At 51.4% G+C, this 16160-nt stretch overlaps 1 protein-coding gene across 4 annotated transcripts in view; it reads right to left on the minus strand.

Annotated features, from left to right (window-relative positions):
• The window catches only part of LOC116950061 (F-box/LRR-repeat protein 19-like), a 94098-nt gene that overhangs the window by 18835 nt on the left and 59103 nt on the right, over positions 1-16160 (minus strand). For all 4 annotated transcript variants that reach the window (XM_032967475.2, XM_032967476.2, XM_076072569.1 and 1 more), the window contains 2 exons: positions 1961-2317; positions 1082-1225 (listed from right to left, as the gene is read on the minus strand). In XM_032967475.2, coding sequence (XP_032823366.1) covers positions 1082-1225; positions 1961-2317 — 501 coding nt within the window. The remainder of the gene's footprint in view (positions 1-1081; positions 1226-1960; positions 2318-16160) is intronic.

The raw sequence follows: 16160 nt of genomic DNA on the forward strand, positions 1-16160 counted from the left end.
GCTCGATAACAATGTGTACGTATAAGTACAGCCCTTTAATTCAATCCACTGTTGGATGAGGGGATATTTGTCCGTGCTTAACTACGCCGGCAAATGCCGGTTAATTGCAGGCAGGGAGCGTAGAACGCGAGTATAGAAGTACAATGCAATGGATGGTGCTGCGTTGTCCACTGCTATCCATCACGTAGCCCCAGGTACATCCTTCCGAAAAATTCATCCTACTTGTGAGATAGTGCATAACGATAAAGGTAGGATATTTTGGTGAATACATGCATTAAGGACTTGGTTGTCGAGCTTTAAATTAGAATAACCTATACGTCATGGGATTCCATCCAATCACAGACAATTATAAGCGTGACGATAATGTAACCAAAATATGTTAATTACAGGAAATGAAATCAGTAGTGGATGTTTAACCGAAACAATTCCATTTTGGCAAATGGTAACTTATTAACTTACTTGAATAAAAAAAACATGAAATTACATGAAATAATTCTCCCGATTACTTAACGGAATGAGAAAAATAATAATGCACATTTATTTACGTAGGAAATCCTCAGCGAATGAGGCCATTGGGCTGCCCCATTCATACACTGGCGCCGACCCGAAACAATCCACATGAAACATGCAACACACGACACACGCAACATGAAACACGACACACAAAATATACGACGTAAAACGAAGCTTTTTTTTTTACCAGGTGAAGGGGCCACCGAGCTTTATAGCTTTTTTCAGAAACGACCTGGCGATCACAAATGATAGCTCAACGAAGTGGCTTATCATATGGAAATTTATAGCAGCCAAATACTCTAAACGCACGTCAATTCTAAATGTGGAAGGGCAAAACCGGAGGACCCGGAGAAAAATCCACGAGAACACGGGGAGATCATGCAAACTCCAAATATATAGGCGTCAGGGTCGGGATCTAACCCACGACCTCCTATGTACCAGGCGAGATAGTTCACATCTCGCCACCGTTGTACCCGACACGAAATGCACGCGACACAAAACACTGCAATCCCAGCCAGCGTGTGCACAGAAGGAGGCTGCGTCTCCGCGGACGACGGGGAATCCGGACCTTGAGGCAGGCAGGGTGGACGATCTCGTTGCAGATGGAGCATTCCATGAGCGTCATGCTGAACTTCTCCTCCTCCCCCTCCGCCGCTTCCTCCTTGCCGGCCTCGCCACAGATGCGGCACACGGCCGTGTGGGGGAGGATAGGCTGTGACGCGCAACGCACACACGCGGGTCAACAATCAGTGCAAATGCAAAGCAAGCGAAAATTAAAAAGTCGAAGCAAGAAAATACATCATCATCACCACGATCCGTGGGCATAGCCCTTGGGGGTCCACCAGGCATTTCGTCATTTGTTTCCGCATTCCTCTGTCTTGTGCCAATATGCTCGAGTAGCGTACATATTTCTGGCACCAATCTCTTATGTTGTCATCAAGCCATTCTCTGTTAGATTGTCCCTTGAAACCCGGCTCCTTCCATTTTTCCGGACAACTCTTTAAAGTTTTCCTGTTGTTGTCCATCCTACATGTGTGTCCAAATAAATAATACAACCTAGGAATAATAATACATTAACATGGATTATGTATAGAGTTCCATCGTACACTAGTCCTCGGAACTATTTAAGAGCCAGCGTTTACCTGTAAGTATGCATTTGCGTATTTTAAGTTTGCTCTGGTATGCGTCTCTCCTAGTTATGCGCAGAAACTCTGATCAACGTGGCCGGTGTAAAACAGAGCGAGTCGCTAACAGCAACACGACGCTTCTCCACAGCTTCATTCAAATCCGACCCCCGCTACGGGGGGGGTGGGGGGGGGGGAAGTCCACCCCCCCCCCAAAGCGCAGAGTCCGGGGCAGTCGTCCCGATCCGCGTTCAACCGTGGCTGGAACGCATTCACAAAAAAACCAAAAACCCGAATCGCCTTGCGCCGCGCGGGTCACTCACGGCGATGCACTGCCTCATGATGCACGACTGCTTCATCTTGCCGGGGCCTCCGAACTTCTTCATGTCCTTGCAGAAGGTGCACTCGCCGCACTCGGTGCGCACGCACGCCTCGCACTTGCGACAGCGCGTGCGCCGTCTCCGCGCGCCGCTCGAGATGGCCGAGCGAAGGCCCGAGCCCTGGCCCTGCGCCGGGCCGGCTGACGACGACGAGGCAGAGCCGGGACCGGGGCTCACGCCGCCACCGCCGCTACCGCCGCCGCTACCGCCTCCTCCGCCGCTGCTACCGGCGCCGCCGCCGCTAGCAGCTGCCGAGGCCTGACCAGAGCGCGCCTTCCCAGGCTTGTTCCCAACACGGTACTGCACGCGCAGGAGACAGGGGAGGGTTATAGGTTTTCACCGTTTCCGACGCGCACCAACGAAGATGGTTCCACACTTCAAGAAACATAGAATATTTCCATTTAGTGTGTTGCACTCTTTCTCACGTGGGAATCGAACCCAGAATCTTGTAACCTCAACAGAGGTTTCCTAGACCCATAAAATAAAGTGGGTGGCGATGACCAATGCAGGAAGATTCAATCCGACGTAAAGCGATCCGATTGGGATCTTGGTACCAAACGATCGCATCCAGGTAAACGCAGATTAAATCCCATTTGCTCAGAATAAGACTTTGGTTGGATCATTCAACCCTATTAATTCATATCAATGCAATGTCTTCTTCTTGAGTTGTCTGCCAATGGGCAGGTCCATGGCTTAAGTTCCCTCCATCCCATCCAATCCCTCTCCCTCCTGTTCACCTCTCAGCACCACACTCCACAATGGGTTTCTCGAGTCAGGCCTGTAAATGTAATTGCGTGAGCGGTGGCACGTTGATTCGTACGCGGCGAAATAAGCATGTTAACTGGAGTTTGACTCTCTGCTACGGCGAGCATCCGTGGCGAGTGATATCTGAACCGATGGTCGCCCCCCGCCCCCCGACCCACTTTCACCTGTAATGAACAGCGAGGTGAAGTATGGTGAAATAAATTCCCATTACCAACAGTTCATAAGAAGGTCTTCATGAAGCAGTGGACTGACAAATGAATGTAAATCGTTGTTATTATTCTCATCGCTAACATATATAACAATCTGTCGTACAAAATGTTTTCTTTCAAAGAAACACACGAAACGAAGACACAACCATCCTAAATATCGTCCATAACACACAGAAATAACGGCGTGACATTTGCCAAAATTTTTTTTAAGTGAATTTAAATTGACCCGCGCGGAGCAGTCGTTTATTGTGATAACCGTCTCGACACTCTCCCCGCCGCATACGCGATTATATCGACTCTTCGAGCTCAATGAGCGTCTACTCGTAATGAAGTTAAAATCCACCTCGAGGAGTGTTTTAGATTTGCGGCAGAGGAGACGACATTTTGCCAAAGAACCTGCCGCAGGCAACGCATTCGCATGTTGCTCATTTTGTCCGTTCGTCCGCAAGCCGTGCACAGGAGCAGCGGCCGCGTGGCAACACATGGAAGACCGGCACCGCAAATATTAAAGGGTCTTGTGAAATTCTGATTGCTTCTTAAACAAGCTTAACCTTTGCCCGAAAATCCAGCAAGACCAGCTGCTAATCTTTCCCAACGTCCACCGTTATTCATTTTGTTTCGAGTCGGAAGTGGAAGGAATTTCTCCACTCGCTGACCATCTCCCCTTGCTTTGGACAGCCCCAACGGTGATTTCTGACACACGCTCCCGGATTTGTTAAACGTTGCCGCTGTAACAATTAAAGAGGTCCATCTGCAAACGCCTACACCGACGTATAAAAAAAAGAGGGAATATTTTGTGCCGATGATTCGTAAATAGATTTTTAGGCCAGATCGCTGTGTGAACACAATACCAATGTTGTGTGGTACACCCTCCTCCACCTGACACAGCCAAATAAATTAAACTGAACTGAAATGAAGTTGTCATGCGGACAGCAGCGCCGCCTTTTATTTGCACCAGTTTTTTTATTGACGTGCCGCTTGTTCGCGTGGCAACTCCAATTATTTGGCTGCGTCAGGGTGGACGACACCCATTGGGCATTGTACTCACGAGGCGATCGGAGCCAAAAAAACGATTGTGAAGTGTAACATTTGGTTGCGGAAATCCCACGTGTTAAATTTCACAGTGTTAACACACTTACAAAAATATATTTATCTGTTGTAAGAAAATGCCAAAGGGAGTAAACGTTAAAACGACGATTTTGCTCTGTTCCACTCGCGACCACCCCAGCTTTTTAGCTATAGCAACAGGCAGCGCACATTAATTGAGCGTAAAGTGCGATGCGTGTTAACGACGTCCACGCTTCTCCTGCTCGTCGCTTCTCATAAATCCGGCGTTGGAAAAACGCTTACACGTGTATCCAGCCGCGCGGCTGTCCGCCAACGCTGTTATTCCTGTAAGCCGCACGCGTTGTTAGCCAATCGGAAACGATCACTCGGCGCGTAAAAATCCCTGTCGCACCCCCAACTTTCAACTCGCTGAAAGCAAAACCGCCGTAGCTTTGAAAAATTAAAACGGTTTAAAAAAAATAAAATACATATTTCTTCGATGAAAGTTTTTTTGTTCGTTTTAAATCTACCCTGTTTGAAAGCACACGCTGGAAATGTTTTAAGAGTTGAAAGGGGTGGCGGAGAGCAGTGGTGCAGTCGTTAGTGAATTGCACTGCAAGTTCCGAATCCAGGCCACGGCGAACCTGCACTGACCAGCGTGGTCAAGCATGGCCAGACCCCCCACCCTCCAAGTGATGGGGAAGCCTTCATACAGTATTGGATCGACAAAGGGACGTGTATTATTGTTAATTTACATTAGGACCACGCTTCAGTTGAGCTCTTAAATCGTAAGTATCTATAGTTCACAATACGTGCACCGAATCGTGTAAGAACCTATTTTTTTTAAATGTGCATGTTTTACGTAATGCTTTCATGTGATCTCCCCAGTATACTAGAGTCCGCTACAATCACCACAGTTATATATAAAAAAAACAGATACAAAAATAGCATTAAATGATATTGTACGGTATTTCAAAGTGGGGTCGAGGGCAGTCAGTGCAGGTTGGTGGATTGGGGAAGGCCCAGGTGGATTACAGGAGGCTCAATTTGGACATCACTCGTTACCGATGTTAGCAGCGTATCTATGGTTGAACTTCTTTCGCACCGTACATAGCCAACCGTGCTAATCGGAGGTGCAGATTGCAACTCGCCGGGTTCATAAAGTAGCGGGGCTAACCGCTACGCCACCGCTCCACCTCGCACCATAAATAAGCGACGTATAACCGTGCAAAAGTAAGCTGGTGAACGCGTCACCTGGATTTCAAAATCGCCGTCTCGTTTGCGTCGAGTGATGTAAAATAAACGACAAGGGCCTTACAAATACAGATCGATGTTAATCAAGCGGATAAAAAAAACCCAGCCGAGTCTCACGAGACCAGCGTAAAAAAACCCAGCGACATAAATTAGTGAGTGCACTCTGCAAACGACGTAATCCGCCTAATGAAATAGAAACCCCCGTGGATTAAAAACACAGCGAAAATAAACACAACCCAAGAAAACATGTAATAATCAGAAATTATGATGAGCGGTTTTTCCAAAGAGCGCAACGGCGTCTCTCATTTTCATTCGGGGCACGTTGTTTATTTAAGCCTGGCAGAGGGTACTTTGTGTCCCGATGATGATGATGCCTCCAATAAAAAAAACGGACTGGGTGACCCTCTTGGGCGGTTCCGTCTCTCGTGATTTTTACAGCCGTTTTCGCTCTCTCCCTGGCACGGGCCCACCCGTCGTCGAGTTAGGGGGCAGCACGTGCTGCGCCACCTTTTTGGCAGATGCAGAAAAAAAAATACACACGCACGGGCACGTGCGCGCACACTGGCCAACCAAAAATACCCCAACTCGCGGCGGGCATGAGATTTTCAGAAGAGTAAACGGTAAAAGGCGCGCGCAGCCTTGCAATCGCACGCGCTTACACCCGCCGCTGCCGTTAAGGGGCTTACACAGAGGGGGCCCTGTAGGGCCCTGTAGGGCCCCCTCTAGACAGCAGTCGGGCCGATACTCACACATGCACCATACTTGATGCAAGAGGTGGGGGTACCCATACCTTACCCCACCACACGTGACCTGCCCATCAACCAACTGTTACGTACCCATTTACGTTGTTGGGTAGGGGAAGCAGGGGGGGGGGGGGGGGGTTAATAAACGTGCCCATTGACAGAAGATGAAATCAAATCTACGACCTATGAATTGCAAGTCCAGCGTGTGGACCGTTTACACCCGGCGTCGTTCTTTACGCAAAGGTTAACGGCGACGCGAACGCACGTCGATTGATGGTCGCCGGGGCATTGTGCTCGGCGATAGATTTCCCGAGGCACCTGCCACGGCACTCTGGTCCACCCTTCCTCCACACGTCATCGCATTGGCGGCGTGTGCGTTGGGACGGCCGCGTGTGATTGATTCCATCTTTGAGGTTTTTGCTAATTGAATGAAACAACCTCACTCACCACCGCGGGTGGCGACGAGCGGAATACGTAAACGCTGCCGGAGCACGGCAGCGAGGTTGCCCCCCACCCCAACCCCCCGGCCCCCTTCCCTCCCTCCCCCGCCCCCCCCCCTTCCCCCCACCGCTTAACGCGCACCGTGACATTGCAACTGTCGGGATAAATGCGGCCATTACTGTCAAGGAATCGCTCTCTCCAAGTTGCAAGCCGGCGACAAAACATTAAAAGTGGCTGTCAATGACGCCTGCGGGCGGGCATGCAGGCCCTGTGATTGCTGACACATTCTTATTTGATCCATCCATCGGCGCCCGCATTCAAAGGGTGGAATGCATGTACTGGAGTTGTTATTGTGAAGTGGACAATGGGGGGCTCCTCTTTAACCCCCCCCACCCCCACCGTGCATTTCCAAAGTATCACCGCTGCGGCGAGCAGACCAGAGGAGTAGCTCGCCAAAGAAACCCCTGATGACTAAGAGGTTACACTGTGCAGCCGTATCAACCCGCCTGTTCCACGCTCTGAATCTGTTACTGCTAGTTTTCCACCCGCTAACCTCGCACAAACCCGGCCTCTTACATTTTCCATTGACTTGCGCATCATAATTATGATTGCCGTTGCACTTTGCGTGTTTTTTTGGCGCACGTGAAGCCAATTTCCAAACTAGAGGGGGAACACAAATTGCGCAGGATCGTTATATTGCTGCAGAAAGCGTTTCAAAATGCAGATTTCAACGTTTGTAAATATTGCACAAAGTTGTTCTGCCGTCTTTTTTGTACCGCCTACCGAGCACAGGCCGACAAGGCCCACAAGACATCAAGTGGGCCGTAACAAAGAGCGATGCCAACGTTGTAAATCGAAAAGAGCGTAACAAGTTTCTTGAATCGAATTAAGAGCTTGGGGAAAAGAGGGCGATGACTGTAGGAAATTCCAGAGTGCAGCAACGTGAGGAAACAGGCGTAAAGGAGAGTGCTGTGAGACCTCGTTAAACGCGAACTAAATCACAGGAATTGGATAATGGTGCGCTATTTCGTTTTTTAACACAAGCGAACACTGCACCTGCACGTTTCGCCGGACTCGACGCACGTTACATAATCTCTAAATAAAGGCATTTGCAGCGACGTTCGCTGCCCGCCCAGATTACCGCGGTAATTGCGTTTCATTCACCACCACAGAGGTCCACAATTGCCTCCATTCAGTGCACTGTAAAAGGGGCTTCAGGCCAATAATAAAATCTATATTGGGAGGAGAGGAAGATATCTACACACAGCATACAGCTAAGAGCCATTTCACATTCGGTGCATTATTCCCTACATCTCGGCTGTCATTCGCAGGCCCCGGCGAGCTAGAGGAAGAAGAAGAGCGACACCACGAATAAGGCTGGCCCCGTGTTGGGTGGCATCGCGATGCCCACAGCCTTTGGGCAACGGCACCTCCTACCACACCGTTCATCCCAAGCCGGGCGATTCGGTGCGCACGGGTCCGGAGTGATGGTGGTTCCCAAGCTTCTTGGAGGCCACCTAACGAAGGCCGATCGTGCCCGGGCACCCCAGGTTGCGTACACGTGCGATGGGGGGGGGGGAATGTTACATCATGGGGAAACAGAGGTGGCGGGCTTGGGGAGGCCTTCGTCTGAGCAAAACAAAAAAACCGTGGCACAGATTGTCCATGGGAAGCGAGGTGATGAATCACCCCGGAGTCGTGGGCTGGAAGGAGCTTTGGCTTCGAGAAGACGCCAGTGCGAATCGCTATCAATACAGGAAATTTACAGCATCCCTTACATTTAATGACCGGAAACTGTTAATCGGTCTTCTACAATAAATCGGACTCGTTGTTTAGTGGTTCTTAACCTGTGATCCATGGACAAATGACGGTTTCTGAAAGACCGGTGGAAACAGTTCTCTGTGGAACTATTTCAGTTCCTATGATTTAGAGTAGGTTTCAATCTGACAAATGTCACTGGTACACGGTGGTCCATGAAAAATGTTTGATGGTTGACAGTAGTCTGTGGTCCCAGGGAGGATGGGAAGCACTGGGTAAGACGATGAGAATTTAAATTATTTTGATCACTTCCTTTTGCTCCGTCTGCTTTTTAAGATTAATAATTTACAGCCCTTTTGTTAACTCGCTGATAGTTGAAGGCCGCCCCCAGCTGTGTCCCCAATGGGGCTTGTTTGGCCATACTTCATGGTGCTGCTTAGTGCGGGTTGGTGAAGCGGGGAGTCCATCACTTGCCAATAATGTTAGCCGTGGCCGGGAATTGAACTCGGGTCCCTGGGTATATAAAGCAGTGTGTAACTACTGCCCTGCTTCTCCCATCCCCATCTGGTCTTTAATCTTGTTTTTTTTAAATTATAAATTACAGAATATTGCCAATATTTTCCATTGTAAAATTTTGGAACCGATGTGAATTTCAAGTGCCACGAGTTTATTTATGGCATTTGACATTTGCGCATTTTAGAATGTGTTTGTTCTGGGACAGTTCCAAGGTTTCGGACGTGCATTTCAGACACACGTAGGTTGATCGCAGAGTGGAATTTTACTCCTCACAACAGCAAAACGCTCATAAAATACCATCATCGTGTCAGATGGAAGTACTCAAACAAGCTGCATTTTTTAATCCATGCTAGAATTGTGGTGATCGTGCATTTGTTTTGTTTGCGCATGTATCAAACCATCGAAGTCTATAAAAAAGCCATTTTCCCTTAAGCTGTAATTACCTTCGAAAGGACAGCCTTTTTTATTATAAGGAAGATTTAGAAAGGTTTGACTGTGAGATTGCCTAATTTGTGGCTAATGCCCTTTTGTAACTAAGCCCTCTGTTGAAATTGGGTTTTCTCTCACCTGGTTAGAAACAAAAAGGCGTCTGTCTCTCTTACGCAAACTTTGACAGGAAGGCAATAAATCGGTCAATTAACCAGCTCGGATCGCCACCAACGTCGTCGGTTTTAATCCCTTAGCCAGAGAGCTGTGCGGACCCGAGGCTGCGTGGCGTCTGCCAAGAAGAATGAAAAAAGGCGGAAAACCGTTTGTTGCAGGGTTCAGAATTCAGCGCTGGAGGGCGAGAAACGGGAGCCCAAAAAGCCGGCTTGACATCCCTTTCGTTTCGCCACCCGCCCCCACCCCACCCCCGCTTAAATTCACAGAGAAATTGCCGACGCTCAAGCTCAGCTCGGCTCTGTTCGGGAGCTGCTGCATAATTGGGGGAAGAGGCATTCAATGGGCTCGTCACAACGGAAATATTCATGACGGTGGTGGTTCATCCGATAAAAAAAAGCCACACACAACGCTCGTGCGCTTTTCCTCTCTCCATAAACGTAACGCTCCATTGGTCGAGCTCCTCTGGCCATTCTTGGACTGGAAGAGAACACGTAAAAAAAAAAGTAATCGCGTACCTGGTAAATAGTTTGAACAATTTGGTCGACTCTGCATGCGGTTGTCACAACAATGAAACATTCTTCAAGGGCCGCGTAATAAAAAGAGGCAAGTAACATTTCAATTAACTAGAAATTCCTGGAAAATCGTTAGTTCTGCGCGATTTTCTACATTTTTCGTTTACATTTGGATATTTTTTTTCCAGTGCTGACACAATGCGTTTTCAATTGAGGAAGTTACACGCGTCTCAATTTCATTATTTAGCATAACAGTGCCAACTGCGGGAGCGAGCCCTGTTTCTCCGAACCAGGAAATAAAAACAAAACCCATTCTTTTGGTCGCTTAAAAATCGTTCACAAACCATATTTCTGTGTCTGCAACAAAATACGAGATCCGTCACCCTGCCCCTTTGCAGCAATGAAGATACGCACCCCACACGTCACCTCTCTCTCCTCGTCGCTTCAATGACGACGAGCACGTGCTATCACACAGCAACCCCACCGTGCGGCTCGGCATGCTCTTCATGATGAAGATAAAAAAGTCGTGAATGAAGCCCGCCACGGTCCAGACTAAAGCGGCGCTCGAGAGGAAAGAGAGGACCACGCGTCCCCCCCCCCCCCTACTCGTCGGCGAATGCCATTTACGAGTTTAAAAATAATGAAAAATAAAAACCAATAACGACGATGAACAGAGCAGAGCACAGTCGCTTTGAAGCGTCACTACCCAGAGTTATCCATTGGGCGGCTTTTGTCGAAGCCAGGTCATGAGCCGGCCAAGGGATTCGTGCAACAATGAGTCATCCCCGCGAAAGTTCACCCACAAGCATTTTACGGACACAGCGCCATTAAACTCCATCCGTGGCACGGCGGAGTGTGCAAAGACAAAGATCCCTCGTATAGCCTTAACAGACTTTTGGGGCAAGTGCTGCTAAGCGAGCGCCTACGATGGCCGGCATGGCGCACTTAGGGGTGGGTGGCCAGCACCACGCCTGGCCGCCTTTGTCTCCCCAGCGGCGATGTTTACACAGCACATACCTCATTTGAGCCCGAGTCGACCTAGGAGAGGCCAAGGACCGGTTTTAATATTGCGTCACTGTTTTTGGTCGTGAGCGAGAATCGAGCTCGGGTCGCCGGGTTTGTAGCGCAGCACACCAATCACTGTGCCACCACCCCTCCACGCGGTGCATGCAACCACTCACCCACACACACCCACACAGACGGTGCGTGCAACCACTCACACACCCACACACACGGTGCGTGCAACCACCCACACACCCACACACGCGGTGCGTGCAACCACCCACACACCCACACACGCGGTGCGTGCAACCACCCACCCACACACCCCCACACCCACGGTGCGTGCAACCACCCACACACACGGTGCGTGCAACCACCCACACACACGGTGCGTGCAACCACCCACACACACGGTGCGTGCAACCACCCACCCACACACCCACACACACGGTGCGTGCAACCACCCACACACACGGTGCGTGCAACCACCCACACACACGGTGCGTGCAACCACCCACACACACGGTGCGTGCAACCACCCACCCACACACCCACACACACGGTGCGTGCAACCACCCACCCACACACCCACACACACGGTGCGTGCAACCACCCACCCACACACCCACACACACGGTGCGTGCAACCACCCACCCACACACCCACACACACGGTGCGTGCAACCACCCACCCACACACCCACACACACGGTGCGTGCAACCACCCACACACACGGTGCGTGCACCCACCCACACACACGGTGCGTGCAACCACCCACCCACCCACCCACCCACACACACGGTGCGTGTAACCACCCACCCACACACCCACACACACGGTGCGTGCAACCACCCACACACCCACACACACGGTGCGTGCAACCACCCACACACCCACACACACGGTGCGTGCAACCACCCACCCACACACCCACACACACGGTGCGTGCAACCACCCACCCACACACCCACACACACGGTGCGTGCAACCACCCACCCACACACCCACACACACGGTGCGTGCAACCACCCACACACACGGTGCGTGCACCCACCCACACACACGGTGCGTGCAACCACCCACCCACCCACACACACGGTGCGTGTAACCACCCACCCACACACCCACACACACGGTGCGTGCAACCACCCACACACACGGTGCGTGCAACCACCCACACACCTACACACACGGTGCGTGCAACCACCCACCCACACACACGGTGCGTGCAACCACCCACCCACACACCCACACACACGGTGCGTGCAACCACCCACCCACACACACGGTGCGTGCAACCACCCACCCACACACGCGGTGCGTGCAACCACCCACCCACCCACACAGACGGTGCGTGCAACCACTCACACACCCACACACGCGGTGCGTGCAACCACCCACACACCCACACACGGTGCGTGCAACCACCCACCCACACACCCCCACACCCACACACACGGTGCGTGCAACCACCCACACACACGGTGCGTGCAACCACCCACACACACGGTGCGTGCAACCACCCACACACACGGTGCGTGCAACCACCCACCCACACACCCACACACACGGTGCGTGCAACCACCCACCCACACACCCACACACACGGTGCGTGCAACCACCCACCCACACACCCACACACGCGGTGCGTGCAACCACCCACACACCCACACACGGTGCGTGCAACCACCCACCCACACACCCCCACACCCACACACACGGTGCGTGCAACCACCCACACACACGGTGCGTGCAACCACCCACACACACGGTGCGTGCAACCACCCACACACACGGTGCGTGCAACCACCCACCCACACACCCACACACACGGTGCGTGCAACCACCCACCCACACACCCACACACACGGTGCGTGCAACCACCCACCCACACACCCACACACACGGTGCGTGCAACCACCCACACACACGGTGCGTGCACCCACCCACACACACGGTGCGTGCAACCACCCACCCACCCACACACACGGTGCGTGTAACCACCCACCCACACACACGGTGCGTGCAACCACCCACACACCCACACACACGGTGCGTGCAACCACCCACACACCCACACACACGGTGCGTGCAACCACCCACCCACACACACGGTGCGTGCAACCACCCACCCACACACACGGTGCGTGCAACCACCCACCCACACACACGGTGCGTCCAACCACCCACCCACACACCCACACACACGGTGCGTGCAACCACCCACACACACGGTGTGTGCAACCACCCACACACACGGTGCGTGCAACCACCCACACACACGGTGCGTGTAACCACCCACACACACGGTGCGTGCAACCACCCACACAGCCACCCACACACCCACACACACGGTGCGTGCAACCACCCACCCACACAACCACCCACACACCCACACACACACCCACCCACACACACACCCACACACCCACCCACACACCCACACACACGGTGCGTGCAACCACCCACACACACACCCACCCACACACACACCCACCCACCCACCCACACACCCACCCACCCACACACCCACCCACCCACCCACACACCCACACACCCACACACACGGTGCGTGCAACCACACACCCACACACACGGTGCGTGCAACCACACACCCACACACCCACACACATGGTGCGTGCAACCACACACCCACACACACACCCACACACCCACACACACGGGTACAGTGCGCACACGGCAACAGTTCCCAAATCGTGCAAATAAACGTGCGAGCACACTGGTCGGTCCTGAAGAGTCACTTGTGATGGTGATCTTTGTTCTGTTTACATTGAGATCTCTCTCTCTCTGTAGCTTTGTTGCACACACTCGCCTTGGAAATTAAGACGCGTCAATCAGGAAATATTCCCCCACCCCGTGCGCTCCCCCGCCTTCCTCTCTTCTCCTACACCCCGCCACCCGCAAGGCATGTGGCCTGGTGCAAGACAATAGTGCATGCTTCGGGGCTTAACCTTTAAACTTCAAGACGTGTTCTTTCAACACTCCGGATTGTTGTATTCGCTGTCACTACTAGGCTGTTAGCGCATATGCAATGTACTGCTGTCGAAAAATAAAATCAAAGCTCTGTTGGCTACGATTGGAACCTGGACTTATTTAGAACGTCCGTTTCTGCTTGTGGGGCAGTTCCGTGATTTCGGGCATACGCTTCTGACACATTAAAGGTGTGGGCGATCTTCAAAACATAGCTTTTTTTGCATGGATGGAGTGTATTCCCACCAAGTAGAAATTCTGTAATTCGAACGGGGAAATAATGCACCCACCTTTCTTAATAAAAAGGGAGACGTCCTAAAATAATCGCGGTGACATCAGAGAGACTCCGTCCAACTGATTTGAACCCCAATCCACACTGGGATGGTGAGGGTTTGGTGACATTCATTTCCATGCATTTGTCACAACCCACTGACTTATTCCAAAAATTGGCCGTATTTTATACCAAAGGCTATAATTAACCTTCGACATGACACCCCCCCACATGTATTGCGGATAATTATGAAATTGTGACTGCGAGCTTGCCTAACTTGTGCAACTTGCCTGCGTGTGGATTCATGTGGATCATCCAAAAACGGCAGCGGCTTACGCGAGAGCGCCAAATCTCAAGGTTGCAAAAGTAAAAATTCTGGTTGCGTGTTAACTAGGCCCATCACCTCCCCCGGGATAAAAACAAATTGTACCACTTTGTGTGGGGGGAGTCAACAGTTGTTGGCAGATGGAGAGACTCACCCTCTCAATGTGGACTTTCCACCACTTGCTCAAGGCCTGCAAGCAGGAGATGAGCACCAATGCCTCAATGCTGATTTTGAAGGGAAAATCATGTTTTTCACTTTTTGGCGTTTAAACGGCGTGGTGGAATACTCCAGCAGCCATCACCGGTCATTCCACAAGGCACCACCGGTAACCACCGCCACTCTGGTACCACACAAAAATTGTTAACTTTAGTGAGCGCCAATGTCAAGTGATGGAGCAGTGCATGGCGCGGGAGCGAGATCACAGAAACGAAACCTTCCCTCGTCGCCCCATGCACACACACACACACACTGGCGAACGAGCTTCGCCTTTGAACGCAAATTACACAATCGTTTGTGACCATTTGAAATGCTGCAAATAACATAAGCCAGCGAATGTTTCCATGTACAGTATCCCCCCCCCCAACCACCCAGCCCCCCTTCCACCCCAACTCCCAGAGATGAGAACAGCCCGAGGGGAAGACACAGCGAGATTGTTTGCCTGGCCCTCTTGCAGCAGGCTTGGCAGCTTTTTAACGACACAACCTCCACAACACCCCCACCACCACAGCCCCGTGCTCTCTTTCCTCTCTCCCTCTAGCCTTGCAGCCCCAACCCCATCATCTCTCGCCCTCCCCCTTGCTCCTCTGCGATTTAACTTTTCCGGTTGTGTGTGTGGGAAAGTGAAGTGTACAAGACCCCGAGTCCACCCATGGGGGAGGGGGCTCTTCTCTACCTCTCTCCCTCTCCCTGTTTCTCAGGAATTGAAAAACAGAGCTCTAAAACGGCCCAGCTCTCCCCCCCCCTCCATCGCAAGCAACCTCTCCCGCCGAGATTCTGACACCTGTGACATTTAAAAAAAATAGTAGAGAACCACGCAGATTCATCACTGCCGTCATTATCGTTGTCGTGCGGTTGTGTCGTTACGGTCAGGTGGAAAAAGCCCACACGGGCACGGGCAAAGCGGGGCATGTATGTCCAGCGCCAAGGACGGCGTTACGTTAGCCACCCGCAACCCCCACCCCACCACGGCCAAGAACGTCGCCGTATCGTTTGTGCAAGACGGTGTAAGGGCTTTTTGGTGCCGAAAATAAAGAATAAAATCGCCGCCGTCATTTTGCGTAATTTTACATGGTTGATCCTTTAATCTCGTCCGCGATATTGGGGTCACACGAAGGAACGGAACTCATGCTTTCACCGTATTAACCTGTGCTTTATGACCAATCAATCACTCGGAATAAATCGCTTAAGCCTCAAGTCATGACTCTGCACCAATTTATTTGCGGGGCGCACTGTAAAGGGCGTTTGCGATTCACTCGTCGTCCAGTACTGAACAACGGCAATAAAATAAAAATCGTGAGCAATCTTAAAACACTTTAACGCAGAGTATTAAACGTAAAAAAAAACGCCCCAACTTAACAGCTGAAATGTGAGTAATACATCTCTCCTGCTGCACTGGCCTTAGGAAACTGTATACCGCCTCCAACAATGTGTCACAGCTGTTCTAAACAGTGCAATTATCATGCCTATTCAATTATCGCCACACTTCT

This window comes from Petromyzon marinus, chromosome 38, assembly GCF_048934315.1.
Source record: "Petromyzon marinus isolate PM22_M1 ecotype Great Lakes invasive population chromosome 38, UKy_Petmar_22M1.pri1.0, whole genome shotgun sequence".
In the NCBI taxonomy this organism is placed as follows: Eukaryota; Metazoa; Chordata; class Hyperoartia; order Petromyzontiformes; family Petromyzontidae; genus Petromyzon; species Petromyzon marinus.